Source organism: Pyxicephalus adspersus, chromosome 1 (assembly GCF_032062135.1).
Source record: "Pyxicephalus adspersus chromosome 1, UCB_Pads_2.0, whole genome shotgun sequence".
NCBI classification, from domain to species: Eukaryota; Metazoa; Chordata; class Amphibia; order Anura; family Pyxicephalidae; genus Pyxicephalus; species Pyxicephalus adspersus.
The window spans coordinates 127,777,299-127,804,524 of NC_092858.1; the positions used below are offsets into that span (position 1 = coordinate 127,777,299).

A 27,226-nucleotide genomic window follows, 5' to 3' on the forward strand; every position below is an offset into this window, starting at 1 on the left:
AAATGTGGTATCACCTCATGAGGGTTATTGCAGTGTGCGCCTTTCATTCAAAACACACTTGGACATTTTTAATACCACAAATCTGCTTACAAACATTCTTGGCTTTTTTCTTTATTTTTTAAAAGTAGATTTTGAGGTCCAGACAAGTCGCTGTCAAGGGTAAGATTAGTTTGCTGCAGGGAAAATGAAGCATTTCAATGCTTATGCAAAGATGGCAATGTCTTTCAGGAGTCAAAAGGCAGATGAATGCACTTTGGGGGTGGGATGGGTTTGTGGTTACTATGATCTCTGTGGGAATCATTTCCTTGTAAGTGTTGCATTGCTTAGCATGAATGCACTTAACATTAGAAGATATTTCTGAAGCTAGGCCCACTGATCAGAGGTATATTTTATTTATGTTCAGCAGAAATAAGGAAACACACTATGATTTTACAGTAAATCAGTCTCCTGTAATGTTCTGTTCCCCCCCCCCCCAATTGTCAGAAGAAAATTGAGCACCATTACTTTATCTTCTGTAATGCTATAGCACAACATCCAGTTATGTTTCTCTGCTGTCTTCTGTTTTTTTTTTGTTTTTGTTTTTTTTTTTAAGTGAAATGGACAATGAATGGTTTGGCCTCAGAATTAGTAATTTTTGTATGTATTACTGCTCATTTAGACAGTGATTTAGCGTGACACACAATAGGTAAGTTTGTCATCTCGCTAGAACTGATTGTGATGAGGCAGAGAACTGCCTTGGAAGTGTTAGCTGATCAAGTACTGCTAAATGAGAGAGAAGGTAGAATGATGATCAAGGCTGGTTGACAAGAAGTGGCACAAAGTTAACTGATAAACTACAGAGAAAGGGATAAAGACTATATAGAAGAGGTGATCTCGGAGACCAGAGAAGGAGAAGAGATGAAATGGTATCTGATCATGGTCAATGAATGGAGAAAGCAGAGTGTAATTTCATCAATGACCGTTGGGTATGAGCATGTTTGGGGGAAATATGACTATGGTAGGGACATTAGATTGTCAGACTTTTTGAGGGACAGCTAGTGACATGACAATGGATTTTGTAAAGTGCTGCGTAATATATCAGCACTATATAAACACTTTGTAGTAATAACAGAAGATGACTTTGTCAGAGTGGAAAGGAGGTAGGGTAGAGGTGGAGTTTTATATGGACAGGGAAAAGTAAGGCAGGACAGGAACAGTGTAAGAATTCATGTACAGTATATACTGTAATTTCTTCTCCTATTTGGTTACACTTTGTACACGTTTGCACTAGGTATGAGGCAAAGCTGACAAGAGTAGTGTGTGGTTTAGGGAGACACTCGAGTAACTAAACAGTTAATTGTACTGTATAACCTAATTGAGATTTTGGTTAGTAAACCACTGACCTTACATCACCTACTCATAACCATATGAATAGGTTTGTTTACTACAGTGTGATGGCTCACATGAACAAAGCGGACCCATTCCTATCAGGGGACTGTGCTGTGTGTGAGGCAGGTGGCAGCTTGGGAACCAATAAGCCAGGAGAGGAGTAACTGGGAGCTGATCATATAGGTTGGGGTGGGCGCATATTAGTGGCTTGTTGGGACACATAGGGAACACGGGTAAGAACATTTGCTTGTGCCTTATGGTTGTGATTAGCAGCCATTCAGCGGTTAGCTCTAATCCCCAGTGCTAGTTTGCAGCTGCCATTTTTACACGCACAGGTACACAACAGGAAACTAAATAGCACAAATGTTTTTTAAGTCTGTATGATGAGGAGTGCAGCTACAGCAAAGCACATCTACACAACCTTGATAACACAACAGACACAATCTTGAATGTGTTCAAGATTGTTTATTTGATAATTTAATGCATATAATTCACTTTAATTAACACTAATCAACATGATTACTTTGAGAATTTTACTTGTCCAATTTTGGTTTGTAAACTTTAGTCTGTCTGTTTTTTTTTTACACAAAATTCACACACCTTTCACCCAGGTTTCACATTTTTCTATTGCAGTTGGGTAAAATAAATCATGTTTAAAAACATTTATTAAGATTTTTTTTTAATGGTTACCCCAGGTTTTCATAACTAGGAGTAAGGCTTTGGATCTTGGATGCAGATGATGATGTGTGCTATAGTGAAGTTGACTTTATATATTTTGCATTGTAGCTTTTATTGGACGTGTTTGCTTTTGGTAAAAATGACTTGTTATAGCGTACATTGTGTTACTCAGAATTAGTTTAGGTTGGCACTGGAATAGCAGCACTTGGGGAAAAAAAAATCTGGCATGTCTGACCTCTTTGATATTGATAACAGATCGTAATTTCATATTATGTTTTTTGTAATTAAGTACTTCAATGATTGTACTAACTTTTTTAAAGTAAGTAACTGCTTTCTTTTTGTATTTTACAGATCTGAAGAGAGAGGCCAGCATATGCCACATGCTAAAACATCCACACATTGTTGAGCTTCTGGAAACTTACAGCTCCGATGGAATGCTTTATATGGTCTTTGAATTGTAAGTCCTTGTACCATTCTGCTTCATGTAATTGTTGTTCTTTGGTGTGTGATCACTTCTGCAATGAAAGCAGACTCCTGCTCTGCTTAAGGTTTATGTTCTGAGCAATAATCATGGCTATAAAATCTAATGTTTCATTATCCCTGCTGCTCTAAATAGGGCTATAAGAGTTATGTTATCAAATGTGTAAATGTATCTCTGCTATAAAAAATATAAAGCCTAATCACTCGGTTTCCTAGCAGTTCATTAGTGCGGAATTCAGAGTATTATTTACAGAATATTCTGCAAATATTCAGTGTATATTTACAGAAACCATGTATTTACAGTTGCCTTTAATACTCCACAACAGCTAAGAAAAGTCTTTTAATTTAGACCTAACCCCAATTGCTAATTTACCTTTCAATTCATGGTCATGCAAAAAACAACTAATAAAAAAAAAAAAAAATCAACTTGTACACATCCTAAAATCTATTCCACATTTTCACAGACCTTACTGTGAGAGTCACGTATGCAGGGAAAAAACTTATTTTCCTCCACATGCAAAGAATGCACCCTTGACCTTTGAATAAACCTTAAGGTAAATAATAGTGAAACGCGTTCTCTATATTGACCATTTATATATATTTATAGAGGGTGATCATATTCCCCTTTAAAGGCCTGTTCTGAATGGAGAATATCATCAGTTCAGCCAATCTCTCAGCATAGCTGAGCTCCTCCATTCCTTTTATTAGTTTAGTTGCCCTTCTTTGCACTCTCTTCAATTCCACAATATTCTCTTTGGGAACTGGTGCCCAAAACTGGACTGCATATTCCAGATGAGTTCTGGTTAATGCTTTGTACAGGGGCAAGATTGTCTCGGTCTCCTATATTAAGAGAAAGTATTTTGCTTTGTTCAGTAATTGTAGCTTGGCATTGCATGCTGTTAGTCTATGATACATCAAAACACCCAGATGCTTCATTTTTGACTCCTCTAGATGTGCATGTTGTTAGCCCCCAAGTGCATAACTACATTTATCAGTAATAATGTAATTAATGTAATTTGCCACTAGGATGCCCAATCAAACAGTGCAACCAGCTTGTAAATTGGGCATCTTGTAAGAATTTAGGTTTACAGTTGGTGTCATCTGCACACGCAGTAATGGTATTTTATTCGCATATCCCCTACATTTTAAAAATAAGGGGTCCCAACACTGAACCCTGGGGTACACCACTAATAATCCTAATCACTACTCTCCCTAAATACAGCCATTAAGCCAGTTTTCTATCTATTTACATTTTTTTAAGCCTATAGACCTCAATTCACACGTTGGTGACCTTCTGTGATGTACAGTGTTGAATGCTTTTGCAAATACATTTCATATTTATAGCTGTATAAATTTTATATTAGATAAAATTTGTTCTTTAATGCTGTATTCTTTTATAGGTTTTAGTGATAAAGTTTATGGCAGCATTAACTAAATAACTTTAAATCCTTGGGTTTACATAAGCAGTTTCGCCCCTTCCCCAAAAGGTGGCAGACATGAGCTATTTAAGTGTTTTAAGTGTACAGCATTGACAGCTGCTGAAATACTCCCCTGTGAAATGAATCTGACTGGGTTTCCTGCCTTGCAAACACGTCTCACCGTTTGTTTCCTACTGTTTCTTATAATTACTGCATAAGTACGGTATGAATCAGGTGATTTTAGGGGAAAATTTGCTTTATTAATCTTGCTGTAATGTATGCTAGCATTCTACAGAATTAAGCCGTGTGTGTGTAATGTATATTATACACACAAACTCTTTAGGTTGTTTGCAAAATATAATAAATGCTTCAGGCTTTTGTTCTGCTAGAAAGATCTAAATGATTTCTAGTCTGAGAGAAAAAAGTTTGCGTTTTTAGTTTCCTATTGTATTTTTGCATTCTTTCACCCATCTGAAAATAGCTTTATAAAGATCTCACTGATTTCAAAGAATAAAAGGTTCCCATATTTGGTATTAAGGACACATTCTAGTCTTCAGGCTTACTATGTATCTTGTACAGTTGCAAATGTTCCCTACCTGTAATTAAATTGTCTTCTCCAAAATTCAGTGTACACTTTGAGCTTCTCACAGGGTGCTTTTGGAAGCTACAGTATTTCAGATGCCTCATTATTTGATCACAGAACATAGAACATATTCTAACCTTTTTGAATCCAGTCTTGCTGTCCCAGATGTGCTTCTTTCATTCATTAAATTTCAGTTCTTACCATTAGAGAGGCTCTGCATCACATGTAGGCGCTACCGCTGCTTTCTTCTTTTAGGAAGTGAGGTACAGCAACCTGCTGTACCTCCCAGAGTGCATTGCATATAAATTATTTTACCTTTATTCTCCTGGCACGCATGTCAAAGAAATGTTCTGGAATTCTTCCTGATCTCATATAAAGCCATAAAAACTAAAATAATTTTATGCTAAATGAGCGGCTGGCCAGTATATTGTCAGACAATCTTTACTAGTTTTTGATAGTCTGGCAACTATGGATCACTAACACTATGACATCCCCATAGCCTAATAATATATTTCTAAAGCCATCACAATGTTCTCTGACTCTCAAGGCGCACCCTTACTTACACCATTCTGTTCCACAATATTTATTACCGCTACCTATCTCCCCACACCCTTAACCTTTCTCTCCCCATTCTCTTCCTTTTAAATGTTCTCTTCTTCCTTACCTTGTCTTGTCTGTATAAATCTTCATTCTGCCTTTCTCATCTCCTCTTCATAGCATGGATCTGCCATCTAATTATTACCACATATATTATTATTTCAGTTTTTCCTTCCTCCTTTGAGCACTGTTAACTACACACTGTCCATCATTCATATCCTCTAAATATGTAATTTTTTTTTCAGGTTACGTCTTGTGTGTGTGTGTATGTATGTGTGTATGTATGTATGTATACACACACATATATCTCCGGGCATACACAACAAATGAATGTATGTTTTATCTTGAATGCAAAAGGTGATTTATAGCCAGCTTGGTATAGTTATATTGCCGATACAGTTATATTGCATTTTTATCACATGTGAACTTAGTTTTCAAATTTGCTTCCAATGGTTACTGTATATAGAAGTTTCTGTGAGTTAATTACGCAACCAGGTCACCATCTCTTGTCAACACCATGGTCCCTTATACAGATTATGTAGTAGGCTTTTCTGAGTGAGCATGGCAGGGCTAGTGTGTTTTCCTAAATCCTTTCTCCAGACGAGGGCTTGTATTACCACTCGGCAGCCAGACAGTTTGGCAGGAACCATTGAATAGGCATGAAAGCCAGGAAAAGGTCATCTATTAACATGGGGTTGACATCTGCAGAAAAAAACACTAGTCTAACTGAATTTGCTAGATGGCTGAAGTTCTGTTTTGACAAAACAAGTAATTTGACCACATGTGTCCTGGCTTTTTAATAAACGTGTAATAAATTTTGGCTTTCTGTGTTTAATGTTTGGATGTAGTATCTGCATGTGTCAGTATGTGTCAGTGGAGCTCCATAAAACATAAAAGAGAATTGCTGCGCTCATAAGCAACTAATTTCTTGTGGTGGTTTTTTTTTTTTCTTTTTGTTTTTTTTCAAAAAAGGTCAAGCCACGTATCCATATCACATTTTTTTTCCTTTCTGTAATTGTTCATTAAAATAAGTTTCAGATGCAAACTAAACGTTTAGGAGAGAAAGACATGTTGCTTATTACCACCATTACTTGTTAATCCCAATGTACATTTCCTGATGATTGTCAACAAATTGTGGTGGCACCACCCATAGCACATGTTTCTTGTCAAGGCTAAATCCAGCCGTACATTCAGTCATAGTTGTATAGGCTTATCTTATGTACTGTAACTGCTTACTCTGATCTTATTTCACATTGTAAGGTTCTAATAGTATGTATAAAGGATATAGTAAAAAAAAAAATACTTTTTCCTTAAAAATTGCAAAGGGCCTCAAGTACAGCCCAAGACATTTCCAGAGAGCCACACAAAAGCATCACATTTTGATGTGTGCATGAGGTGTATTGACTCAAGTTAGACAGCCCATAAATTGATTGTAATGCACCTAAATGCCCCAACACCTCAATCCTGCTGTATTTTTATTACAGTGTACTGCTATGTAGCGATTTGAATTTATCTCCAGTCTCCAAACACAGTAGGGACTGGGAAGAGCTGTTCCCAATGAAAGATTTACCGTCCTATTACCATACTCTGCAGAATCCAAATAACCTTACTACCGTAATATTTATAACAGAATTATCTATGTCTTGTGAAATTTCTGTTAGATTCATGTTATTGCTTTTGAAGCGTATTTAACTTCCAAACTTTCTGTTCCTTGCACTGCACTGTCTCGTGGAGGTGGCCAACTAGGTAATGAGGGGACCTTTGTTTCCTCATCTCCAGCGAATACAATACTGAGCTGTACAGTAGTGGCATCACCTAATCTGAGAAAACTTTGGGTCAGTGCCTTCTTTCACCCTGCAGATATCCAATGGCTTTAGGCACAGTAGTACTTGGGCAATTTTTACATACCAAAAAGTCCTTTGCTACTTTTTAAGAAAAAACTCCAGGCAATTTATAAATTGCTGGGTACATCCTGGGCACAATAAAATTTCTACATTTCCCCCATGAGATGACTTATAAAATCAGTTCCACTTATAAATATAAACCAAATATAAATATATTTGGTCTTCACCTTGGCCCAACTTACTTACGTTGTATGAACGTTTCATTTAAGTGCGGGGGGGGGGTAAGTACGTTTTACAGAGAAACAAAGGGGTCTATTTATGAAGCAAGTTCTCATTTTGGTCTGTGTTCCTGGATATATTCACCCCCTTGATTTGGGCTGGTGATCATTGTCAGCCAGATACAGTTATGGGAAATCCGATGTTTTAGTACAAGTAGTATGGTTAAATCTTCTGGTAAGGACAATTTGTTTCTTGTAAAATGCCCCGTTTAATTTTAGAGCTATTTCTTTTCCCTTCCTGTTCTGTCTCCAAAAGGGGAAGTTAAAGTGCAGAAAAAGGGACCCTGACAGAAAGAAATGTACTGGTAGGGACTCTTAAGTCCTTAACTACTGTGTCCAAACAAAGAAGAAACCTTTTAGCCATAAATATGTGTTTTTCTGTAGTTCTAAATTGTTATTCCCCTCTTCAGATAAAATTAAGTTTGAAAAAGGCCTCCGTTATCCAAAAAAAAACTATAAACATGCCTGCCTAAAATAAATAAAAAAGAAATAAATAAAAGACCTAGATAAAGGTTGTGCGGTGTTGGGGGGCTGTACCTGCCATATTCTATCCATAATAAAAGAAACATGTTGATTTTTTTTAATTGCAGTGGGGAAACCATGTGAAGATTTGCTAAGACTTACATGATGTTAGTCTGGTAAGGTTAGGTGGTTTTCACTGTGCATAGAGGGAATTAAGTTGGAACATCTGACTTATTAGAGGATGGTGTAACAATCTTATAGACCCTAAATACTGCTGTGTTCATTCAAGTGAATTTATGTTTCCATGTCTCAGTCCTGCAGCTGCCATCCACTTACAGGGCATTGATCCTCAGTGGTGGTTAATAACCTGTGATATTCCTTTTGATAAATAAGTTGTAGGCTAAAACGTTCTTCTTCATAGGCAAAAACATGCCTGTTTCTAACTCAGTATGTGAACAGTGAAATTATGCATGTATTTATGGCTGCATTATTAAACCAGAACTGTTTCATAGTTAGGGGAGTTGGGAACCTCATTAAGCCTTGCATTCTAAAGCTACGTACACACGTCAGATTTTTATCGCCCGATAATCGGCATCGGCCAATTATTGGGCGAAAATCTGCCGTGTGTACAGTCGTCGTCGTCCATCGTCCGAAAGACCGTCCTGCCGGATCCACGGACGATGGACGACAACCGATCCTAATGAAAAGCAAGGGGAGAGCGCGCAGCAGGGTGCCGCTCCGTCGCTCTCCCCCTCCCCTCTCCATAGAGCATGAACGGTGCTGTATGTACAGCACCGTTCATGCATCGTGCACTCCCTTGTCGTTGGAAAGGATTGTGAAAGATCCTTTCCAACGACAAAAATTGCACGTGTGTACGCAGCTTTAGAGTCTCTCATTACCTGGATCTTACTACATAAAACACTAACCATACAGAGAAAGATGGTTGGACCTGCACTGGTTAGGGAGGTATTTTTATTTTATTACAGATTGAACCTTACCGGTCTCCTCTTTTTATTAGTAAATTTTCTAATCATAGTGCTTTTAAAATTCAACAATTACTAATAATACTAATATTAATATTATATCCAGAGGATTTCTAAAAAGGCGATGGGTTCAGTGTGAGCCTGCTGATTATGATCATGTTATTTTGCTTACTTATGTGGGAAAATGTACCTCTCAAATGATGTCTCACTTTTTCCAATGTGTGATGTTTCAGCTGTGAAACAACATCTGTTATTTTATAGCAAATGGCACTCTGCCCTTCAGCTGCTCCCCTTTCCAAGGTGAGCTTGGAGATAATTCTCCCTAAAAGGCAAAATTTTGTGCCTTCAAGAAAGTGATCTGAATACTCTAGAAAGAGGGAGGTACTTTATTTCCAATCCAATATTTATCTAAGGCAGGGCATTTGACCACTACAGAGAAGAGGATGTACAGAATGTAGACACCTACGACTGGTTGTAATAACTTCTGATCCTATTTCTTTCAATTCCCATGGTGGCCATTGTGTGTTTGCCTTTTCTTTTTGTTTTGTTTGTATGTTTGTTTTTTTTCTTTTGCTACCATTGTTAAACTTTACTTTGAGACATTGAGAGATAAACTTCTGTAACTGACCACAGGCTTGCTTTTATTGAAAGTTAAAAGTTATATTAAGACACAGTACTCACATTGGGAATTTATATGATGCCACAAAAAAATTGCATTAATAAAAATATATATATTAAATTTTTCCTGAAAAAAGTGATTGTGCAGTCAAACTATTTAGAGGTTGCTGATGATAATTTTCACTATTTCTAGCAGATCCCTGGAGGGCATCGGGGCAGCTACAATGTCATCTTCCTGCCTTTAGGAAGACTACATACCCCATGAATTATGGTATTGGTGTCCATGGATGTGGGTGTTAACACTTAGTCTCTGCTATCTACAGAAATGAAAATGAGACAAAATGAATTCACAAGCATAAAGGATGCAATTTTCTTATGTGAACTAAAGTTCCACTTTTACTTTTTTGGATCAGCCAGGGCGTTATTGCAGAAAGGTGTAGACGATGTCCCTTCTGCAATAATACCTCTTCCTGTCTGATCACTCTTTTAAAATTGATTAGCTGCACATGCAAGTTTGTTTTTTGTTTTTTTCACACACATTTATTATTGTAACCATATAATTTTTTTTTCATTTCCCGGCCATGTACAACTTACTCAGGGCATAAATTCCAGCTCTTGGGTATTCAAGTGTTCATAAAATTTCAATTTGTGCACTAAATTCTCATTGGGTAAGAACCAGTTGTTTTTTTTCTTTACAATAGAAACAACCATATTGTGACAACATACTATGACAAATGCACCGAACCTGAATACTTTTTCAAACCAGAAGATAGTGGTTGTGTGTAGGTTAGATAGGTGTGGCTGTTACCATTAATTGCAAGTGGCATCTAATTAATACCAAACTATAGATTAAAACACCTAAGGGAAATTTTGTCAGTGTTATTTATAGGTTAAGATATTATAAGTGATATAATGTTGAAAGAAATCAGCAGCTTAGTTTACCATTGTGTCTGTTCTCACAAATCTGGACATCCCTAGAGTGACAGTAATAGGTTTTGTCCTGTTCTTTTTCTGTAGCCGTTGTCTGAATTTTTATTTCTTTCTTGTTACTCATCTTTTCTCCTTCCTTAAAAGGATTTGATTGCTTCAGATAATGTCCCGTCAGTTCATATTATATCTGTGTGTTTTGTTGAAATGAATTGCAGTAAAAATAGAAAATGAATAACCATTGGAAGTTATTGTGTGATGGGGCGCCACATTAGCCAGATCATTTTTACCGTTTTGAATCGATTACATTAATCATTTACTGTGCTTGTCCAGTTTGTAATATAGCATTACATATTTTCAGCAGGTAAGAGAAATAATTCTTAAGTATTCTTCTGTAGAGTTTGACAGACTTTTTTTTTTTTTCTCTCTGACTGCAGTATGGATGGAGCCGATTTGTGCTTTGAAATCGTAAAGCGCGCTGATGCCGGCTTTGTATACAGTGAAGCTGTTGCCAGGTATGTGACTACCATCATTGTTTAAATGGCAATACTGACACTTTCCTAATGTTTGTAGCTCAGTAAATTGAATTTAAAACAGGAATAAAAACAATAGTTAAAAAAAATATATATTTTTATAAAATCAACCTCTATTTTGCCTACAGTGGTTAGGTTCACTTGGTAGCAGGCAGGTAAATGTTTCCCTGCTGCCAGAACCATAAGAAACTCCTGTTTAATTTCCACTTCCTGAAATCTTGGGAATTTCTCCTGTGCTCTGTTAAATTTCTTTAATATCTGATCATTTTATTTAAGTGAAGTGAAGTGAAAATCATTTTTGGACACTGCACAGGTGGACCAGACAGAATCAGAGAGCTTGTATAGTAGAGGAGATCTTTTACTGAGGCTGTGAATCTCCAGTCTCTGCAAGCAGTCACTGTACAAAGAGGGGGCACCCTGTTGGTATCTTTATAAGGGAGCTGGGAGAAGATTTGCTGCAAAAAGTTATTGTGGAAGTGCAACATTCTTTACTGGCAGCTTCTGTCTTATTGGTTGATTTGTAAATAGTTTAGAGACACACCACTTCTCCACTGCTCTTGAACTTGCTTCTCTTGTCAAGCAGACCCCCACTGTTTTTCAAACAAATATATGCTTGTGGTAAAGCTTTTGAGATCAGTTGTAAATATTGAGTACCCGCTTCAATTTTCAGTTTTTTGGCTGTATGTGCAGGTTTATCTCCTTAAGATCTGTAGCGTAAAGTGGTAGGAAGAGGCAGCCCCCTATTCCATGTGGCCTAAAACCTATGCAGTTAATCAGAAGTTTTCAGCTTAAAGTAGAATCACAATATTGCTTGCTGTGCAAATATTGTTGAATAACCGTGGCCAGCCTGTTTGCTTAGGTGCCACCCACAGATTTTACCCAAGGTAAAAGAAAACAGATTATGTAATTGTCACCTTATGTTTATAGGTACTTTTAAACATTTTAGTAGTTAATATCCCAAACCTAGCACACCAAAATGGTTATTTGTACAGTTTTATCATGTACAGTGCTACACATACGATGATCTGATCAAATATTCATTAAAGAGAAGATTATTTGAACAAGAAAAGGGAATGTGTATCATGTGCTATGTGTAAATGATACAACCTATACCAGTAACTGGAAAGGAGTTGGTCTACATTGCAAAAGGTTTGAATAGCAAATCGAGGATACCCAGTATGGATGTTGAAGTGGATGACAGCCTTTCAGGGCATGGCATGGCATATATTTTACATGTAGTCTTTGCATTGGCTCTTTCGGAAGATGCATTTATTTGCATCCTTGTACATACTTAACTAATACACATAGCAACTGTAATCTTGTTTTGGTGTTCTAACTTTATCATTAATTTCTTGATTGGTTAGGGAAGTCTCAATATTTAACTTAAGCACATTGAACCTACCTGGTAATTTCAGGGGTTTAGATTGTCCTTTATTATATTTTCCTCCAAGTCTTTTATCTTAAACCTAGTGGTGTTTTGTATAGTTTTAATAAATTTACAAACCTTCAACCTAAATGCTTATGGCCAAATAATATAATACCTTTGCAACATTTTTTAGGTATTCAAATTTTTTGGTCTGTGTAGAACAAAAAGGATAAATACCTTTAAAAAACATTCTGTCATGTCTGATATCTAGAAATGGCAAAGCACTTTAAAAATTTAACATGTTTTCCTGTGCTTTCAGAGCTTACATGCCCGGATCACTGTAATTGCTTTCATTATACTCCGCTTGTATGAAGGTACTGTCTCTGGAGACAAGGACTAAGTACAAGGAAAGCATTCAATTCCTTTACTTGTAGGACCCTTTGTAATGGCCATGTCAGGTGTGCAGACATGGGAACTCAAGTGTACAGTTATCAGAGGTGTGGTAGGAAAAAAAAGTTCAAGAAAATTTAAGACATTAGGTGGATTAAAGGGTTATTAGATTAACAATTCACATGTATTTTGTTTATTAATAAAAATGGTGCTTTAGGAATAATTCTGCTTCTTTACAGTCATTACATGCGGCAAATACTGGAAGCTCTGCGCTACTGTCATGATAACAACATCATTCACAGAGATGTAAAGGTAAGGAAATACATTTTGTTACTATTTACTAAAGTATGAGTAGTAATATTTTGTATACAATATTACCTAGTTTAGTGTTTTAACACAGATATTTTCTAAACTGGGTAGGAAGAAATTGTTGGTGGGTGGCAGCCCCTCTATGGGTGACCCAACTCATCAGTAACCACCCAAAAAACAGCTGGGGGTTACTGAAAAGTGCTGAGTGGTACACCCGTCTGAAAGGGGCTGGGGAGAACACTGTCGCTGTAATGCAATCATTGTGACAGGTGAATGGCATTAGCATTTCATTGAACTACTAAAATCTCTTTTCCAGTGCTTTACATTTTATTTGGTCATGCCATCAGACAGTAGCACAGTGTTCCAAAACTATTACTTTGCTGGTAGCAGTATTGTTTTGTCTGTCCTTTCCATATTTTCAAAAAGCACCTAGGATTTATTGGTAATAGTCCCTTTTTTCTTTTGCTTTGCATGATCTTGAAGCGGAACTAAACTCGGGGATAATAGACTGCCCGCGCTCAGTTGATGGTGCCACAGTCTTCTCCCCCTTTTTTTTCCTTATGTGGATATTCAGCCATCTTGATTGGCCAGGCTGAGATGATGTGCACAGGAGTTCACTTAGTCCCAGCACCCATAAGGGAGGTTAGAATTGCTGAATATACCTGGCAGAAACGCTGAGCTTCACATGCACAGCTCAAATTTTGAGAATTGAGCAGCAATCAGGAAGGTAAGAATACATTTTGCAGAAGAGGCATCACCTGTAATAAGGACCTGCCTGATGCCTTATATTATAGGTACATAAAATTATCCAGTGGGCATCTCCTTGCTTTTTAAAAGCAATTGCTTCCAAAAAAAATCTCTGCAATTCACATTGTTATAGGAGAGTATGGAACTCGAGTTACCCGACTTGGACTTGAGTCCAACTTAAGTCACCTGATGAATGACTTCCAACTCCACTCAGAGTTTTCCCAGGAGAGGAAGGCAGTGAGGCTTCTGTTACACAGCCTCCCCTCCCCCCCCTTTACCTGCCAGGGAGGAAGGCAGTGAGTTTTCTGTAACATAATACTGCCTTCCTTCCCGCCATTCTTGCATTCTAAGTTTTCTCCTCTGATAGCTGAAGGGGGGGGGGGGGGGGCTGTGTTATAAAAGCCTCACTGCCTTCCCCCCTTCAGCTGTTAGAGGAGAAATCAGTGAACTTAGAATGCGATCCTAGACTCAAGAACAGGATCAGAGTTCTGTTTCTATATGGGGATAAATGAAGTGACTTGACTTGGGACTGGACGTGGAAGAATTCTTAGTGACTTGAGACTTGACTTGGTGTCAGTGACTTGGGACTCGTTTTGGACTTGAAGGGTTACAACTTAGTCCAAGTAATAGACTTAGTCCAAGTTGTCCAATACGACAAATAGACACACAGTTTTTTGCATTTGTTCATCCTGATGTAAAAATAAAGTATTTTTGTACTTTCCAGCAAACAGAAGTAAAACTTTAAGCTCTGCTATTAGCTTTTTAAGCTATCTGCTGGATGCTACCAAGTCTTTTCTATGTAAACAAGATAAAAGGGAGGGGGAGGTGGCAAGGAGAGCAGCCTAACATCACTCCTTTGTAGATACAGTTCGGTGAGTGAGAGGCCTCAGCCCTGGACAGTAAGCGTGTTTCAGCATTGCCAGTGAAAATAGAGAGGAGGGGGGAAAGAAAATAAATGCAACAACTCCATAGATTTTTGCACGTTTTTACATTGTTTAATGTGCGTGTGGAAGACAGATTTACAGCATTATCTGTGTTAGTACAAGATGGGTCTGCAGTTTTATTAGATTATTAAATTTGAAATGCGTAACATCCTGCCACTTACCAGCTAAATGTGGTTAACATGAAGAAAATAGAAAGAAAAAAAGCCAAGTGAAAGATTGAGAATGTTAACTCTATACCTAAAACTGTAAATTTTTTATCTGCCTACAATACCAATTTGTTTGCTGAGTACATATATAATTGTGCTTCCAGCACCAAAAGTGTCTACTTTTCAAATGCTCACAGGGCATTATGTTCACATGTAGTAACACAATGTGCAACAGCAGATCTGATCTAGTTGCAACGTATTGCTGTGGTCTTCAGTGTGACCCCCATGCCCTGTGCAATGTGTTGCAGTGCACCACATTTCTTTAGCAGAAGTATGTGTGCATGGTGTGCTATGTGCTATACTGCTAAGAAAAGGGTGATGTGTATTTTTGTTCCATTGTGATGTGTTAGCAGCCTGTTGATAATGAATGGGCGGCCCTAAAACCCCTGCATGTTAACATGCTTATATGGATACACCGCAATAAATTTCTTAATTTTGAGCTGGCCGTGTACATCCCCTATGTCATAATATCTGGATATGGATTCATGTTGAGATAAAAGTTGCTCTTTAATCACATAAGGCTTAGTCTACATGGATGTTTTCCCCAGCGTTTAACCTGAGGCTTTAAAAGCCCATGTTTGAAATCCCCATGCATTCCAATCGGGTAAGCACACCAGGGCATTTCCTTGAGGCAATGTTTTTGAGTGTTAAAGATAACGCTTCTTGCCACGTTTTAAAAATTAAAACACAGGGTTAACACGGGAAAACGCATCCATTGATTGCAATGAAGGTGTGTTCCCACGTTTTTCGAGCGTTTTCCCATGTTTATAAGTGCTTCAAACGTAAACACGGGGAAAATGCTGCATAGACTTTTTCCAGCGGTTTAAAGGCAAGCTTATGGATACAATCGCATATAAATGCAGTAGGAAGGTTTGCATACATTTTTAAAACTGTCCATGTAGACCCAGCCTAAAGCCCAAAAAAGCTAAATTCCCATATAGATTGTGCTTATCTTTCTAGTGTGAAGTTTCAGAACACCCGGCATTGTTGCAGAAAAGCACATTGAATATATAATAGTCTCTGTGTGGTTTAAGTGTTTGACATTGCTAAAATCTCTAAAAGCTATCTCCAGATACTGTGAAAAGTCAATCAATGACAATGCTCCAAATTTTTAAAAATTGACTGCAATTAATTTGAACCCTGAAACGAAAAACACTAAGAGCCTTATTTTATTATAAAACAGGGATTCTGACATTTTCTCATTCTCTTGTGGGCATCCTCCAGGTCCATGTGTTTAAATGGCAGTAATTGATTCCCACCAGGGAATGTTTAAGGTAACGTCAGATTCACTGGTATATATATATAGAGCCCAAAACGTTTCTGCACCTGCTACAAAATAACCTGTGTGCCAAAAGTATGTACCGGGTATATTGCAAGCTGTAGCAGGCACACCAGCCTCTATGCAGCCTAAGGGTTAGAGGTGTCCCCTGGGAAAGAGGAAATATTAATACAACTTAACATTAAAAAATCTGAATGGTGCAAAGATAAAACAAATGAAAAACTGTTTTGTTGTCATTAACCTCTATACCCTGTGATGTATTCCAGTCTACAAAAGTAAAAAGAAAAGCTGAGCCACATAGAGAAGGAGTCTTCAGGATGTCACCAGTTACAGATCCTCTTTTTTTTTTTTTTTTTTTGCATCTGTTTCTGCAATGTAGATATAGCTCTTACGGCTAGCACTAAAAATGTAATCTGGTCTTTATGAGGCTCTGAAAAGCCAAGTGTGTCTCCTTGACTAAAAACTGTTAACTCAGCTAAGATTTCTAGTTCCGCAGCATTACTTTGTGAATGCAGCATGCCCACCAATTTATAATAAGTTGTTCACAATATCCAGAAATCTTACCACAGACTTCTTTTTCTGTAGCAGCCTTAACATATATCTTTATTTCTTGCAAACAGTATTTCCTCCATATAGCACTACTAGAAAAATAGCTATACAACATATGCAATCATTGCTGTATTTGTATTTTGCCTTGACTTTTTATACATATATATTTACATGTTTTTTACAGAACTGTTTACACAGTGTTAGATTTGCTTTTGTCCTGCATTTTGAAATCTAATGAATTTGGGCAGAAGTTCAATAAGCAGCTTGGTTTCCCAGTATATATTTTCTGACATACAGTGCATTTTTTATATTGTTGCACTATTGCTGTTTATAAATATTACAGAGGTAATTTACCTGGATTTTACTGCATTTCAATGGTTTTAGCCACAGCTTTCTTCTGTCGTGGTGTACCTCGTTCTCCCAGTCAGCTTATATTCTGTAATTGAAAGTTTGTTGGCAGTTGAATCTTCTTTTTGACCCTTGGAAGGCTTTTCAAAGAAATTTCGGATAGCCTTCTGAAAAGCCTCATCTAAGCAAAAATATACAATGGGGTCTGTGCAACTTCTAAACTCTGCTAAGCACAGGAAACAATTTTTTATTTCTACTATCACTCTTAAATCTTGGCATCCCTGCAAATGGTGGTATCCCACAAAGAAGAATTTTATCAGATGGTAAGGAGCAAAACAGACAAGTAGTAAAACCATGATGACTGTAATATTTTTTTTAACTTTCTTGTGAACCAAATGCTTTTTCTCAATACAGCTGTTGTTCTGCAGCTTTTTTATATGCTTTAAGAAGAACCCATAAAACAATACTACAATGAAGAAAAACAGGAAGAAGCATGAGGACTCTGTAATTGATGAGATATCTGACCTTCCTTGGCCAAATTCAGCTTCAAAGGAGCAACATGTGTCGAGTTCAGAGTTCTTTTTCATTAGGAACAATGTAATACTTGAGCACAAAAAACTGATCCACACACAAGCACAGAGATAGCCAGCAAATTTAGTGTTCCGGAATGTTTTTAAGATTTGATTAAAGAGGATCTTTTCATATGTAGAGGCAGATTTGTCCTGTTCTTGCTCTTTGTATCGCACAAGAGTAGCGTAGCGGCTAATAGCAATCCAGCAGAAAATGGTTACACTAACACACATACTGCAGTGTGTGAGGATGTTTGTGATTTGCAGTATCATGGAGCATTGTGTAGAATTGTAGGGCACATAGAGTGTATATCCATAAAAAAGAATCTGGAATGGCATTCCAGTAGTCACAACCATGTTGGAAACGGCAAGATTCATAAGATAAATATGCGTTGATGATCTGCGGCTTAGTCTGCTAAAAAACCAGAGCGAGATGACATTTCCAGAAGCACTAGGTAAAAACATCAGCCCATAAAGTACAGGTAGACCAGTGGTGGACATGGCACTGAAAGAGACACATGTATTGTTGCACATGCTTTCCAGAGGCTACCTAAAGGGAGCAAAAAGAGTGAAAACGTCTTTGTAGGGTGTAATGTAGTTTCATGTACAAGTAAAAAAAAAAAAAAAAGTTTTAAAATTTACTGTATATAGTCATCTTCAATGTGTAAAATATATGTTCTTTTACAATTCTGAATTACCTGAATAAATGAAATTGGTTAGGACAGGGTTAAAACAGAGGACCTGATGATCGTCTGTTTCGTATATGTCTTTGTTTTGTCAGTCATATTTCCAGCACAAACTAGAAAATGAAACCTGCTATGATTAACAAGGATGTATTTCCCTTTGAACATTCTTGAATATTACCACCCTATTCTAGGCAGGACCTCCGATCCATATACCACATTTATCATTGGACAAATCTAGCATTAAGTCCAAATCTGTGAGAATTTCTTCAATGAGGACATTTAAACCCATCATTTAACAGTTCCACCTGGTTGCAAACATGTTGAAAAAATTGCTTTATACACGAGGGGTATATTTTTAAAGAAACTTGGTCTTATACCTATATTAAAGTCCACACTTAATAAAGTCCATGCAATACAGTTTGTAGTCACAGTCTTTTTATACTTTCAAACACATTCGATCTGTGTCAAATTTATTTGCCCTCTGTGTTTTCCCCCATGGGGGGGTTGAAAAAGATTTGTACTTTTTTTTTTTTTTAGAGCAAGTTATAGTGAGTCTATTTTGTAATGACTGATTTAACAGCATAGTTTTCTGTGATTAAAACACAGCATACGTTCACAAAGGTAATTTTTGGAATCTCAAATCTGTTATAAGATGTCTAAAACCTGTTTAAAAATATGCGTTACTTACCAGCAGTGATGGTTAGCTCCTAGCACTTTGCATGAACTGAACTGAAAATGCAGAAACGGTGCTCCTCTTACTTGTAAGGAAACAAATGTTGCTTATTAGGCTTATGATGTTGTGTAAACTATATTGAAAGTGGAACTGCAGTTACAAACGCATCTGTGTTTAAGTGCATCATTAGTGCATTAAACTTTTAAAGTGTGGTAACCCAACTGTTACCTAGAATATAGGAAGCAGGTTAAAGCAACTAGTCCCTTAGACAACAAATAGGTGTCTTCTGACTGTTAGGTCAAATAATTAAATGCAATTTGGAAACCTAAAGATATTTTGTACAACGCTGGTGTACGGAAAGCCCCTAGAAATGTGTTGTCTTGTTTTTGTAAATAGCCTTATGTTTTTTGACGTCAGCACAGCCAAGATAGCATTCTTTTTTTTTTTTTTTCATCCCTTATGTTAGGAATTTGTTTTAGTGAGGTTTTTAAAAGGTTAAATACTTCTAGCTTATTTCATCAGAACATTAAGGGGTGTATTCATAAAGTAGTAGATCTGACATGCACATACCTCCACAACATTTAAAAAGGATGAAAAGAATGCAAGCGTGGCAAGTAGTTGGCATGATCAATTTAATGTGAGGAAAAAATGAGCATCACTTAATTCAGTGTTCAGTAAGTGACCCTTTAGGAACTTTCATATTTGCTGCTTGTGCAGAACTTTAATAACTTTTTGTTACTAATTAAACGGCAATGAAACTCTTGAAAATAACTTTTGGGGTGAGATAAACACATATATAATCCATAACATAAATATATATATATATATATATATATATATATATATATATATATACACAATAATACATACAGCGCTCAACTTTTTTTTTTAAGCTGGGTGGGAAGAAATTGGAGGCGGTTGGTAGCACCTGTATTGTGACCCAACTCTTCCGTAACCACCCAAAAACAGCTATGTGGTGCGCCCGGCTAAAAGGGGCTGTGAGGGGTGTGTGTTAAGGATTTTTTTATATTGCCAATATTTTGGATTTTTTTTTGTAGTATTTAATACCATATATCTGTATGTGGAAGGAATTTATGCTATTTGTTTAATATGTATTATTTTTATTGCATTAAAAGAACTGCCTGCACGGAGTTTTTTTTTTTCACTTTAGTTATGTTTTTAATTAGACTCTCTGATTGGGTAAATAGGGTGTGGTCATCCCTAATAAATCCTTTTGACTCTCCTCCATCATCAAACATTGATCATTGGGTAAGACAGAAACAGTGGCCATTCAGAGAAATACAATTACTCTGAGGATAATGGTACCATCTAGTGACCACTTTCAGACTTCCAGACTGTATTTCACTGGACCAGTGTTTCTCAACCAGGGTCCTGTGGAACCCTAGGATTCCTACAGAGGTTGCTAGGGGCAACTTGAGCATTTAGCAATTTTGGACTTTCAGGTCAGTTTTAGGTGACAGCAATTATGTATTTTAGGTATCTGTGAGGATGTCATTCTTCTTGCTGGCCAGCATATCTTCCTACCGATCACCAGACTAATGTACTGTGAGCTATTGATAGTAATTATAGCAGGGGTTCCCTGAAGGGATGAACAATATTTTAAGGGTGCTCCAATGTTAATAGGTTGAGAAATACTTAACTAGAAAAATGGCAGAACCAGTGTGAGGCACAGTCATGATAGCGGAGACTCAGTAGTGTCCCTCAAAACTGTAATGAACATGAACTATGAATATACCAAACATTCTTGGTTGGAGTGTCAATCACTGACATTGAAAGCACATGGACCTTATAGAGAGACATTTATGAAGTAGTGAATCTGATATTCACCACAAATTCTCTGGTAGAGACACTATGATTTCACAAGGTGAAATTCTTCAGAATAGAGAAAGGTAGGACTCCATATGAAAAAAAAAAATTAAAAATCCCTCAGGGTAATATATGTTTTTTTATTTTTAGATCAGCTCCCCTTTTAGCTTGAATCATTAGCCTGACAGTCTAATTTGTAATCTAAACCCAGAGTGGGTGCACAGGAATAAGAAATGTGCTGAGACCTAACTTTGGCTACTACTGTAAACCTTAAGGATAAATTACTCCTTAGTGGCTGTAACAAGGGCTCACTAACTGTTACAATAATGTAAATATTTGTCTGATTGGAAACCAAACACCTTGCTGTTTAGAGCTTTGAGATTTATTTATTTTTATCATTTTATGTGTTTATAGGAATCTTGATAGTTATCATCAGGTTCTACTTTACAGTATCAAAGCCAGGGTGTGGTGTGACATTAAATACAGCAAAGCTTTTGGTCTCCAGTTAAACAAAAATGTACATGTTTGTAACATCCACAGTGGCTGTACCATGGGCTTTAATTTATATTTAATGTTTACAATTGTTGCAATCAATTTGTTAGTCAGGTCTCGGCACTCCATCTCCCTATTACAAATTAGACTGTCAGGCCTTTATTTGAAGGGGGATTCTATCTATCTCTATCTCTCGCTATCTATCTATATCTCTTGCTATATCTCTTGCTATATCTCTCGCTATATATCTCTTAACATCTCACTATCTCTCTCTGTGTCTATCTCACTATTTCTATCTTTCTCTGAAATTCTACAGCTACAGAGGTCACTTATGTCATATATGTCATTTTTTTATGTTAAATATATGTAAATATTGGGGGGTCAATAATTTATTACTACCGCCAGTGTCTAATTCTAACTTTTTAATTTGTATTCTGTAGCTTATTTTTTGTGTAACCCAACATTACATAATCTGCTTAATTCTCTCAATGTTCCCTTTGCATTTTGTGAGACCAGAAGAAAAAGTTTTGTGGTGCATGCCTGGCTTTAAAGCAAAGGGGTTTATGCAGCACATGCCCATGACCAGCATTGTAGGATCACTACTGGAAATGGGGTAAATTTACAGTTAAATGTTCTTTGAATTATAGCAATAAATGGAGTTAGATATGTTCTTTTAATCAAAATTATTGCTTATATTTTTTTGTCCATATATAACTACTTTACAAACTTTCACAACTGTGGTAACCACTCCTTTATGGAAGGTTTGCTTTAAGAAAATAAAAAGTACATACAGCTTTTAATTGGGTTTATATGAATAGTTGGACAGTTTCTTCCTGTTACACAGCAGTAAACTTTCTAAAGTTCAGCTGTATTTTTTATTGGTATTTTCCCTTTGGTTTTTAATAGTTTTACATTTTTATCAAACTTGTAAAAGGTAGATGGTAGGTCACCTAATGAAGATAAGTGTTAGCAATATTATGCTGATCTTTAGAATCAGATTAAAGGATAACTAAAGTAATAGTCCTCACGTTAGGAACTAATAAAGGGCAATAAGCATACAGTTCTATATTGTGTTTTTTGTTTTATTTTTTTTTTTTTAATTGTTTTTGCCAGGCTTGCCCAACATTTGACCCGCGGGCCCGAGCTATCAGATCCGGCCTTCTCCTCTCTTTGCTCATTGTCTTGTGGATGATGGGGCACCCTCATCTTCCATGTATCTCTGTCCAGATTGTGCTGCCAGCAGGGGGAGCTGCTTGTACTGTGAGATAATCCCAGCAGCAGCATGAGAGCTGTGTTTATTCTTCTGTCATTATCCCCATGTATAAATCTGCATATCTCCTTTACTGATTATAATAGAAATGTAAAATTTTCAGGGTGCACAGGGGGACCTAAGAGCTGCTACTAAACTAAATTTAAGCCCTGTAAACATAACAAGTTGCCAGATACAGGGTCACAAGCATAAAATCCTAACAACAATCAGGAAAATTTTCACATTTAGTAGGAAAATTTCAAGACCAGGGTCCCCAAATTGAGTTGGCATGTTGGGGACCCCCTGGGGTCCACTCTCATGGCAATGGACATTAGGGCACTGCCAATTGTCTGTGCGCTGTGGTGCCCCTTAAAGTTCACAAAACTTCATTATTGCATTCAGACTGGCGGTGAGGTTGCGGTGTGGTAACCCCTAATCGTGGCATGGAACCCCCCCTAGAGGGAGACGCACAGTACCACTCACTGCCGCCTGCAGTCAAATCCCCAGACGCTGCAGTGCGGGGGACTTAGAGGCTGTGAACTGCATTTCTCTGGAAGTATCCATTTCAGAGATTCTTGATTTGTCATCTTTTATTTGGTGCATGTATATTACGATAACTAGAAATAATTCAATTTAATTTTAAATTAAAACTATTGTAGTTTTAAACATACATCTTTAATGTTTGTTTGCATTGTGGCCCGTGAGTTCTATCCCAATGTCAACAGCGGCCCCCAGATGAAAAAAAGGTTGGGCACCACTGGTTTATGCATTAGATCTGTGTAGAGCAGGCATGGGCAAACTACGGCCCAATGGGGATGTTTCTTCGGCCCTTTGGTTGTTCCGTGGCTCTGGCCCATGCCACCCCGAGCAGGGTCAGGAGAAGGACCCCGCAACGGGGGGGGGGCGCACCGGCCAGAGCTGCGGAACACTTCCCCGAACCTGAGTCTGTGATGGAAGAGTGGGCGGGTTGTGTGCAGTGACACAGCCCGCCCACTCTCCCATCGCAAGCTCAGAGCCTGCGATAGGAGAGTGGTCTGGCTGTCACTGCACATAACACGCCCACTCTTCCATCACAGGCTCTAAGCTTGCGATGGGAGAGTGTGGGGGGGGGGGCTTATGCCATCATGACGACCTGTTCAGGGCCATCATGATGGCATAACCCCGCCCACTCTACCATTGACCCGGCCCCTCTGGTAAATATTTTTTAGATTGTGGCCCCTGACTAAAAAAGTTTGACCCCTGGTATATAGAGGCTGTTTTTTTTCTCACAAGTTCCTATCAGACATCGCTCATATTGGCATTGTAAAATTTCCAACTATAATTAACATATTATCATTATACACAACTGTCAAAAGAAAAAATTATATACATGATATTTTATGGTAATACAATAATCACTGCAATACCAAATTCCCATGACTTGGAATGGCAGTTCCCATAAATTGGGATGGTGCATTTCACAGAATAGTCCGCTTGATCAGACCATACACTTGCCACCAAGTTAAAGGACAAAAAAAAAGTTGTGGACAATGGTACCAAAGACTGCAAGACATGGTATTTAAAAATTAAGAGATGTTTGCAGTCTTTGGTACCATCGTCCATAAACTTTCTGTCTTTTAACTTAATCGTCTGATGAAGCAGACGATTCTTTGAAACGCGCCATCAATATACGGTAAATGCTGGCCACGTTGAAATTTGGATGATATGTTCCTAATTTGCTGAAGCTGGTCTACCCATCTGCACTGTAATGTACACTTATGTGAGATTATGGAATTTATTCTACAAGTCCTGACTTTCATTGTTTAATGAAAAAATAAAAATTGTTTATTTTTAAAAGTCTGTAAACTACTCTAAAAACTCTTTCTTGAGTATGCAGTGTAACCACAGACATTAAGGATATGCAGTTCTTTGCAAAGGATATGTGGTATTTATGGTGACTAACTGTTCTTTTTTTATAAGCAACAGAAGGAAGGAAAATATCATTAAAACATGCGATTATGATTTTTTTAAACATTTTTATTTTTTTATTTTGACTTGTTGACATTTAAAATAAGAGATTTATTACTACACTTTTTCATGATTGCAGCTCTGCTTGTGTTTCCTGAATTTACAGTATCTAAAGCTGTATACATGTACTTGAGTCAGGGTTGCTCAGGATACAATCATTCTCTAAAGCTAGGTCGGGCTTATATTCAGTGTCAGAGGGTGATGTTGCACAAAAAAAAAATAAAAAAAAAAAGCTTGGTAAGGCAAAACTAACACTGTGGGCAGATTCCTTTTTACAAAAGGGACAGACTGTCTCCTTTGCAATAAAGCAAATTTACCTGGCTGTTTGCAGTTTTTTCTATACTATATTTGTCTCCAAACTCTGAGTGTACAGTCCTGGTATTGCTCAGTCTTGTCTTCCTGACCTGGCCAATCAAGAAGTCAAGAGAGGACCCTGAAAGAGAATTGGGTGGGGTTTTTTTTGCCTACTTGATATATTAGGTATTTTTTTTTTGCTTTGATATTTTTACCAGTTAGCTGTATTAGTAAACGTAAGTGTTGAGTTAAGGTTAGGAAGCACATATCAGAGTGACATAGGCTGCTTTGAGAAGATTAAATTCATACCTTAGTTTGTTCAAAGACAATGCAGAAAGTTAATTCAGATTTTACTTTTAAATATTTTTACTTTGTGTTGTGAGAATTCTTCTTTGATTAACAGGAGTCTGAGAATATACAGTGGGTACACTGTCAGGTAGAGTAAATCCATGATGGAGATCTGATGTGTTGCTTTCACTCTTACTACCCTCCCGGCTACCTTTACAGAGAAGGCGAAACACTGTTTTACGAACACTGCTAGACAGTAAAAAATACATGACTGGGTCCAAACAGCTATTAAGAGCTGAAAACACCAACGTGATCTCATTAGTTTTATGAACTCTCTCTATCCAATAACATGAGATATTCTGAAGTTGTGTTGTAATATAAGCAATCCTAAAGGTGTGATAAGGTACAAAGCACAGGGTAAAGATAAAGAGCACAAAAAATGACTTGTAAGCAGTGTTGTTATATTTTCCAGAATTTGGTAGGTAGGCGCGCTCCTTGGAAATCTTGCGAAGATTCTTGCCTATCTTCACATATGACAGAATCAGCATAATAAACACTATCCAGAAGATCAGTACAATAAAGTAGTTAAATGCTGCTTGCCATATGGCATCTTTTCGATTTGTATAATGAAAGCAAACGTTTTCATTTGTTTGGTCCTTAATCGATTGTGTTGCAATATGAAAGAGTCCTGACAAAATTGATGCTGCCCACAAGCTGCAGCAGATCTGAATACTGCATTTTCTCCTTGAAACTTTCCGTCTTCGTTGTGATTTTTTAACTTTTATGTAGCGGTCCATACTGATGAGACCCAAAAGGACAATGCTAATGTACATGTTCATGTAAAATAAGTTGCCGACAACTTTACAGAAAACAACTCCAAGTTTCCATTCTTGCGTGATGTGATACATTATTCTGAATGGAAGACAGAATATCAGTAGCAGGTCTGCTATAGCTGCATTGAGGAGGTAAATTTGTACAGAGTTTCTTTTCTGGTGGATGCATAAAAACACATATAAAGCCAGCATGTTTCCTAACAATCCCACAATAAAGATTAAAGAATAGAAAACCACTAGCGCAACACCGAGCGATGTTTCATCCATCAAACATGTTGAAGCATTGTCCATTGATGTGGAGTGATTGGTAAGTTTGTTAAAATTATCCACAATGTAGTTTTGATTTATAGGCCTGGAGATGCAACAATTTGAAGTAGGATTCATTTTTGGACCTGTTAAGAGGGGAAAAAAAGTTTTTCTATTATTTTCCTTATGATCAAATTACCTAGCTAAATTTTCCTACTAATGGACAAAATTCCTACAAAACAATGGTAGTGTAAATTATTTTGGGACGGCATATTTTATAATACAGCCTAAAAATGTATTGTTTTACCACCCACCTATGATAGAATTACCTTATATTACCACTATTGACTTTTCTTTCGCCCAGTTTAGTATTTATACCTGTAACTAAAGCCCAACCCTTGCATATCTCACATTTTCTTTTAGTTGTGGCTGTATACTAACTCTGGTACAGATCAGTGTATAGTATTAATTTGTCTAAATATACAACTATTTGTGCAAAAGGGGAAATGAATAAAAAATAGGAACATTTTATTTTCCAGACATAACGGCTATAACATGGAAAGTAAATTCTCTCGATAAACCCCCACTTTCATATGTTTTATTTCAACTAACTATGTTACCTGCCAAAAACTGAGCACTGACCAATTTGATTGGCCTTCTGAGGCCAACATTTGTATTCCATTATATTATTATATTGTATTATTTTATTCCATCTGGTTACTCCAAGTGAAAGCTGTAGAGCTTCATGCTGACATTGTTTTTGTTTTATTTTACGGTCATGTTCTATACAACTGTATTTAACCACAAACTGGTCAAAGAAAATTTTTCTAGTGGCACTAAATATCAGCCGTATGATGTGGATGTTCTGCCTGCACTGCAGGAAAAGTGGGTGTAGGATAATGGCCTTTTCACATATGAACTCAAACAGCATAGACTTCTCACCATGAAAGAAGGCAGTGTGGTATGAATTCTTACCTTAGAGGTATCCCGGTTATTTTCTTCCAATTTGCAGACTTGCTTAAACTGGTCTCATTATCATGAATATATAGTAGTCTTTGCAGATCGGATCCAGGTTCTGAAGAAAAAAAAAAGTGGAGAATGTATGTAGTGTTTTGCTGATAACTATAATTCTGTAAAGGTAGCACAATATATTTA

At 37.1% G+C, this 27,226-nt stretch overlaps 4 protein-coding genes across 14 annotated transcripts in view; 2 read left to right on the forward strand and 2 right to left on the reverse strand.

Moving 5' to 3' along the window:
• Window positions 1-27,226, forward strand: part of LOC140341373 (large ribosomal subunit protein uL2) — a 331,097-nt gene that overhangs the window by 114,212 nt on the left and 189,659 nt on the right. The window lies entirely within an intron of this gene.
• The window catches only part of CASK (calcium/calmodulin dependent serine protein kinase), a 152,623-nt gene that overhangs the window by 34,844 nt on the left and 90,553 nt on the right, over window positions 1-27,226 (forward strand). For all 10 annotated transcript variants that reach the window (XM_072426992.1, XM_072427017.1, XM_072427030.1 and 7 more), the window contains exons 3-5: window positions 2,398-2,503; window positions 10,674-10,751; window positions 12,765-12,837. In XM_072426992.1, the coding sequence (XP_072283093.1) occupies window positions 2,398-2,503; window positions 10,674-10,751; window positions 12,765-12,837 (257 nt within the window). The remainder of the gene's footprint in view (window positions 1-2,397; window positions 2,504-10,673; window positions 10,752-12,764; window positions 12,838-27,226) is intronic.
• GPR82 (G protein-coupled receptor 82) lies at window positions 14,533-19,122 on the reverse strand. The gene is made up of 2 exons (XM_072426883.1): window positions 18,851-19,122; window positions 14,533-18,026 (listed from the first exon to the last, which is right to left on the reverse strand). Exon 2 carries the CDS (start codon window positions 18,008-18,010, stop codon window positions 16,940-16,942), a length of 1,071 nt encoding a protein of 356 aa, XP_072282984.1. The 5' UTR covers window positions 18,011-18,026; window positions 18,851-19,122; the 3' UTR covers window positions 14,533-16,939.
• GPR34 (G protein-coupled receptor 34) overlaps window positions 24,399-27,226 on the reverse strand; it is a 7,653-nt gene continuing 4,825 nt past the window's right edge. Inside the window, exons 2-3 of the mRNA XM_072426898.1 lie at window positions 27,047-27,146; window positions 24,399-26,217 (exon numbers count right to left, since the gene is read on the reverse strand). Coding sequence (XP_072282999.1) covers window positions 25,061-26,209 — 1,149 coding nt within the window. The 5' untranslated portion in view covers window positions 26,210-26,217; window positions 27,047-27,146 and the 3' untranslated portion in view covers window positions 24,399-25,060. The remainder of the gene's footprint in view (window positions 26,218-27,046; window positions 27,147-27,226) is intronic.

What these genes read in the sequence shown, in the direction of transcription:
- GPR82 (XM_072426883.1), bottom strand. Translation starts at nt 18,010, where the DNA reads ATGTGCAACAATACATGTGTCTCTTTCAGTGCCATGTCCACCACTGGT.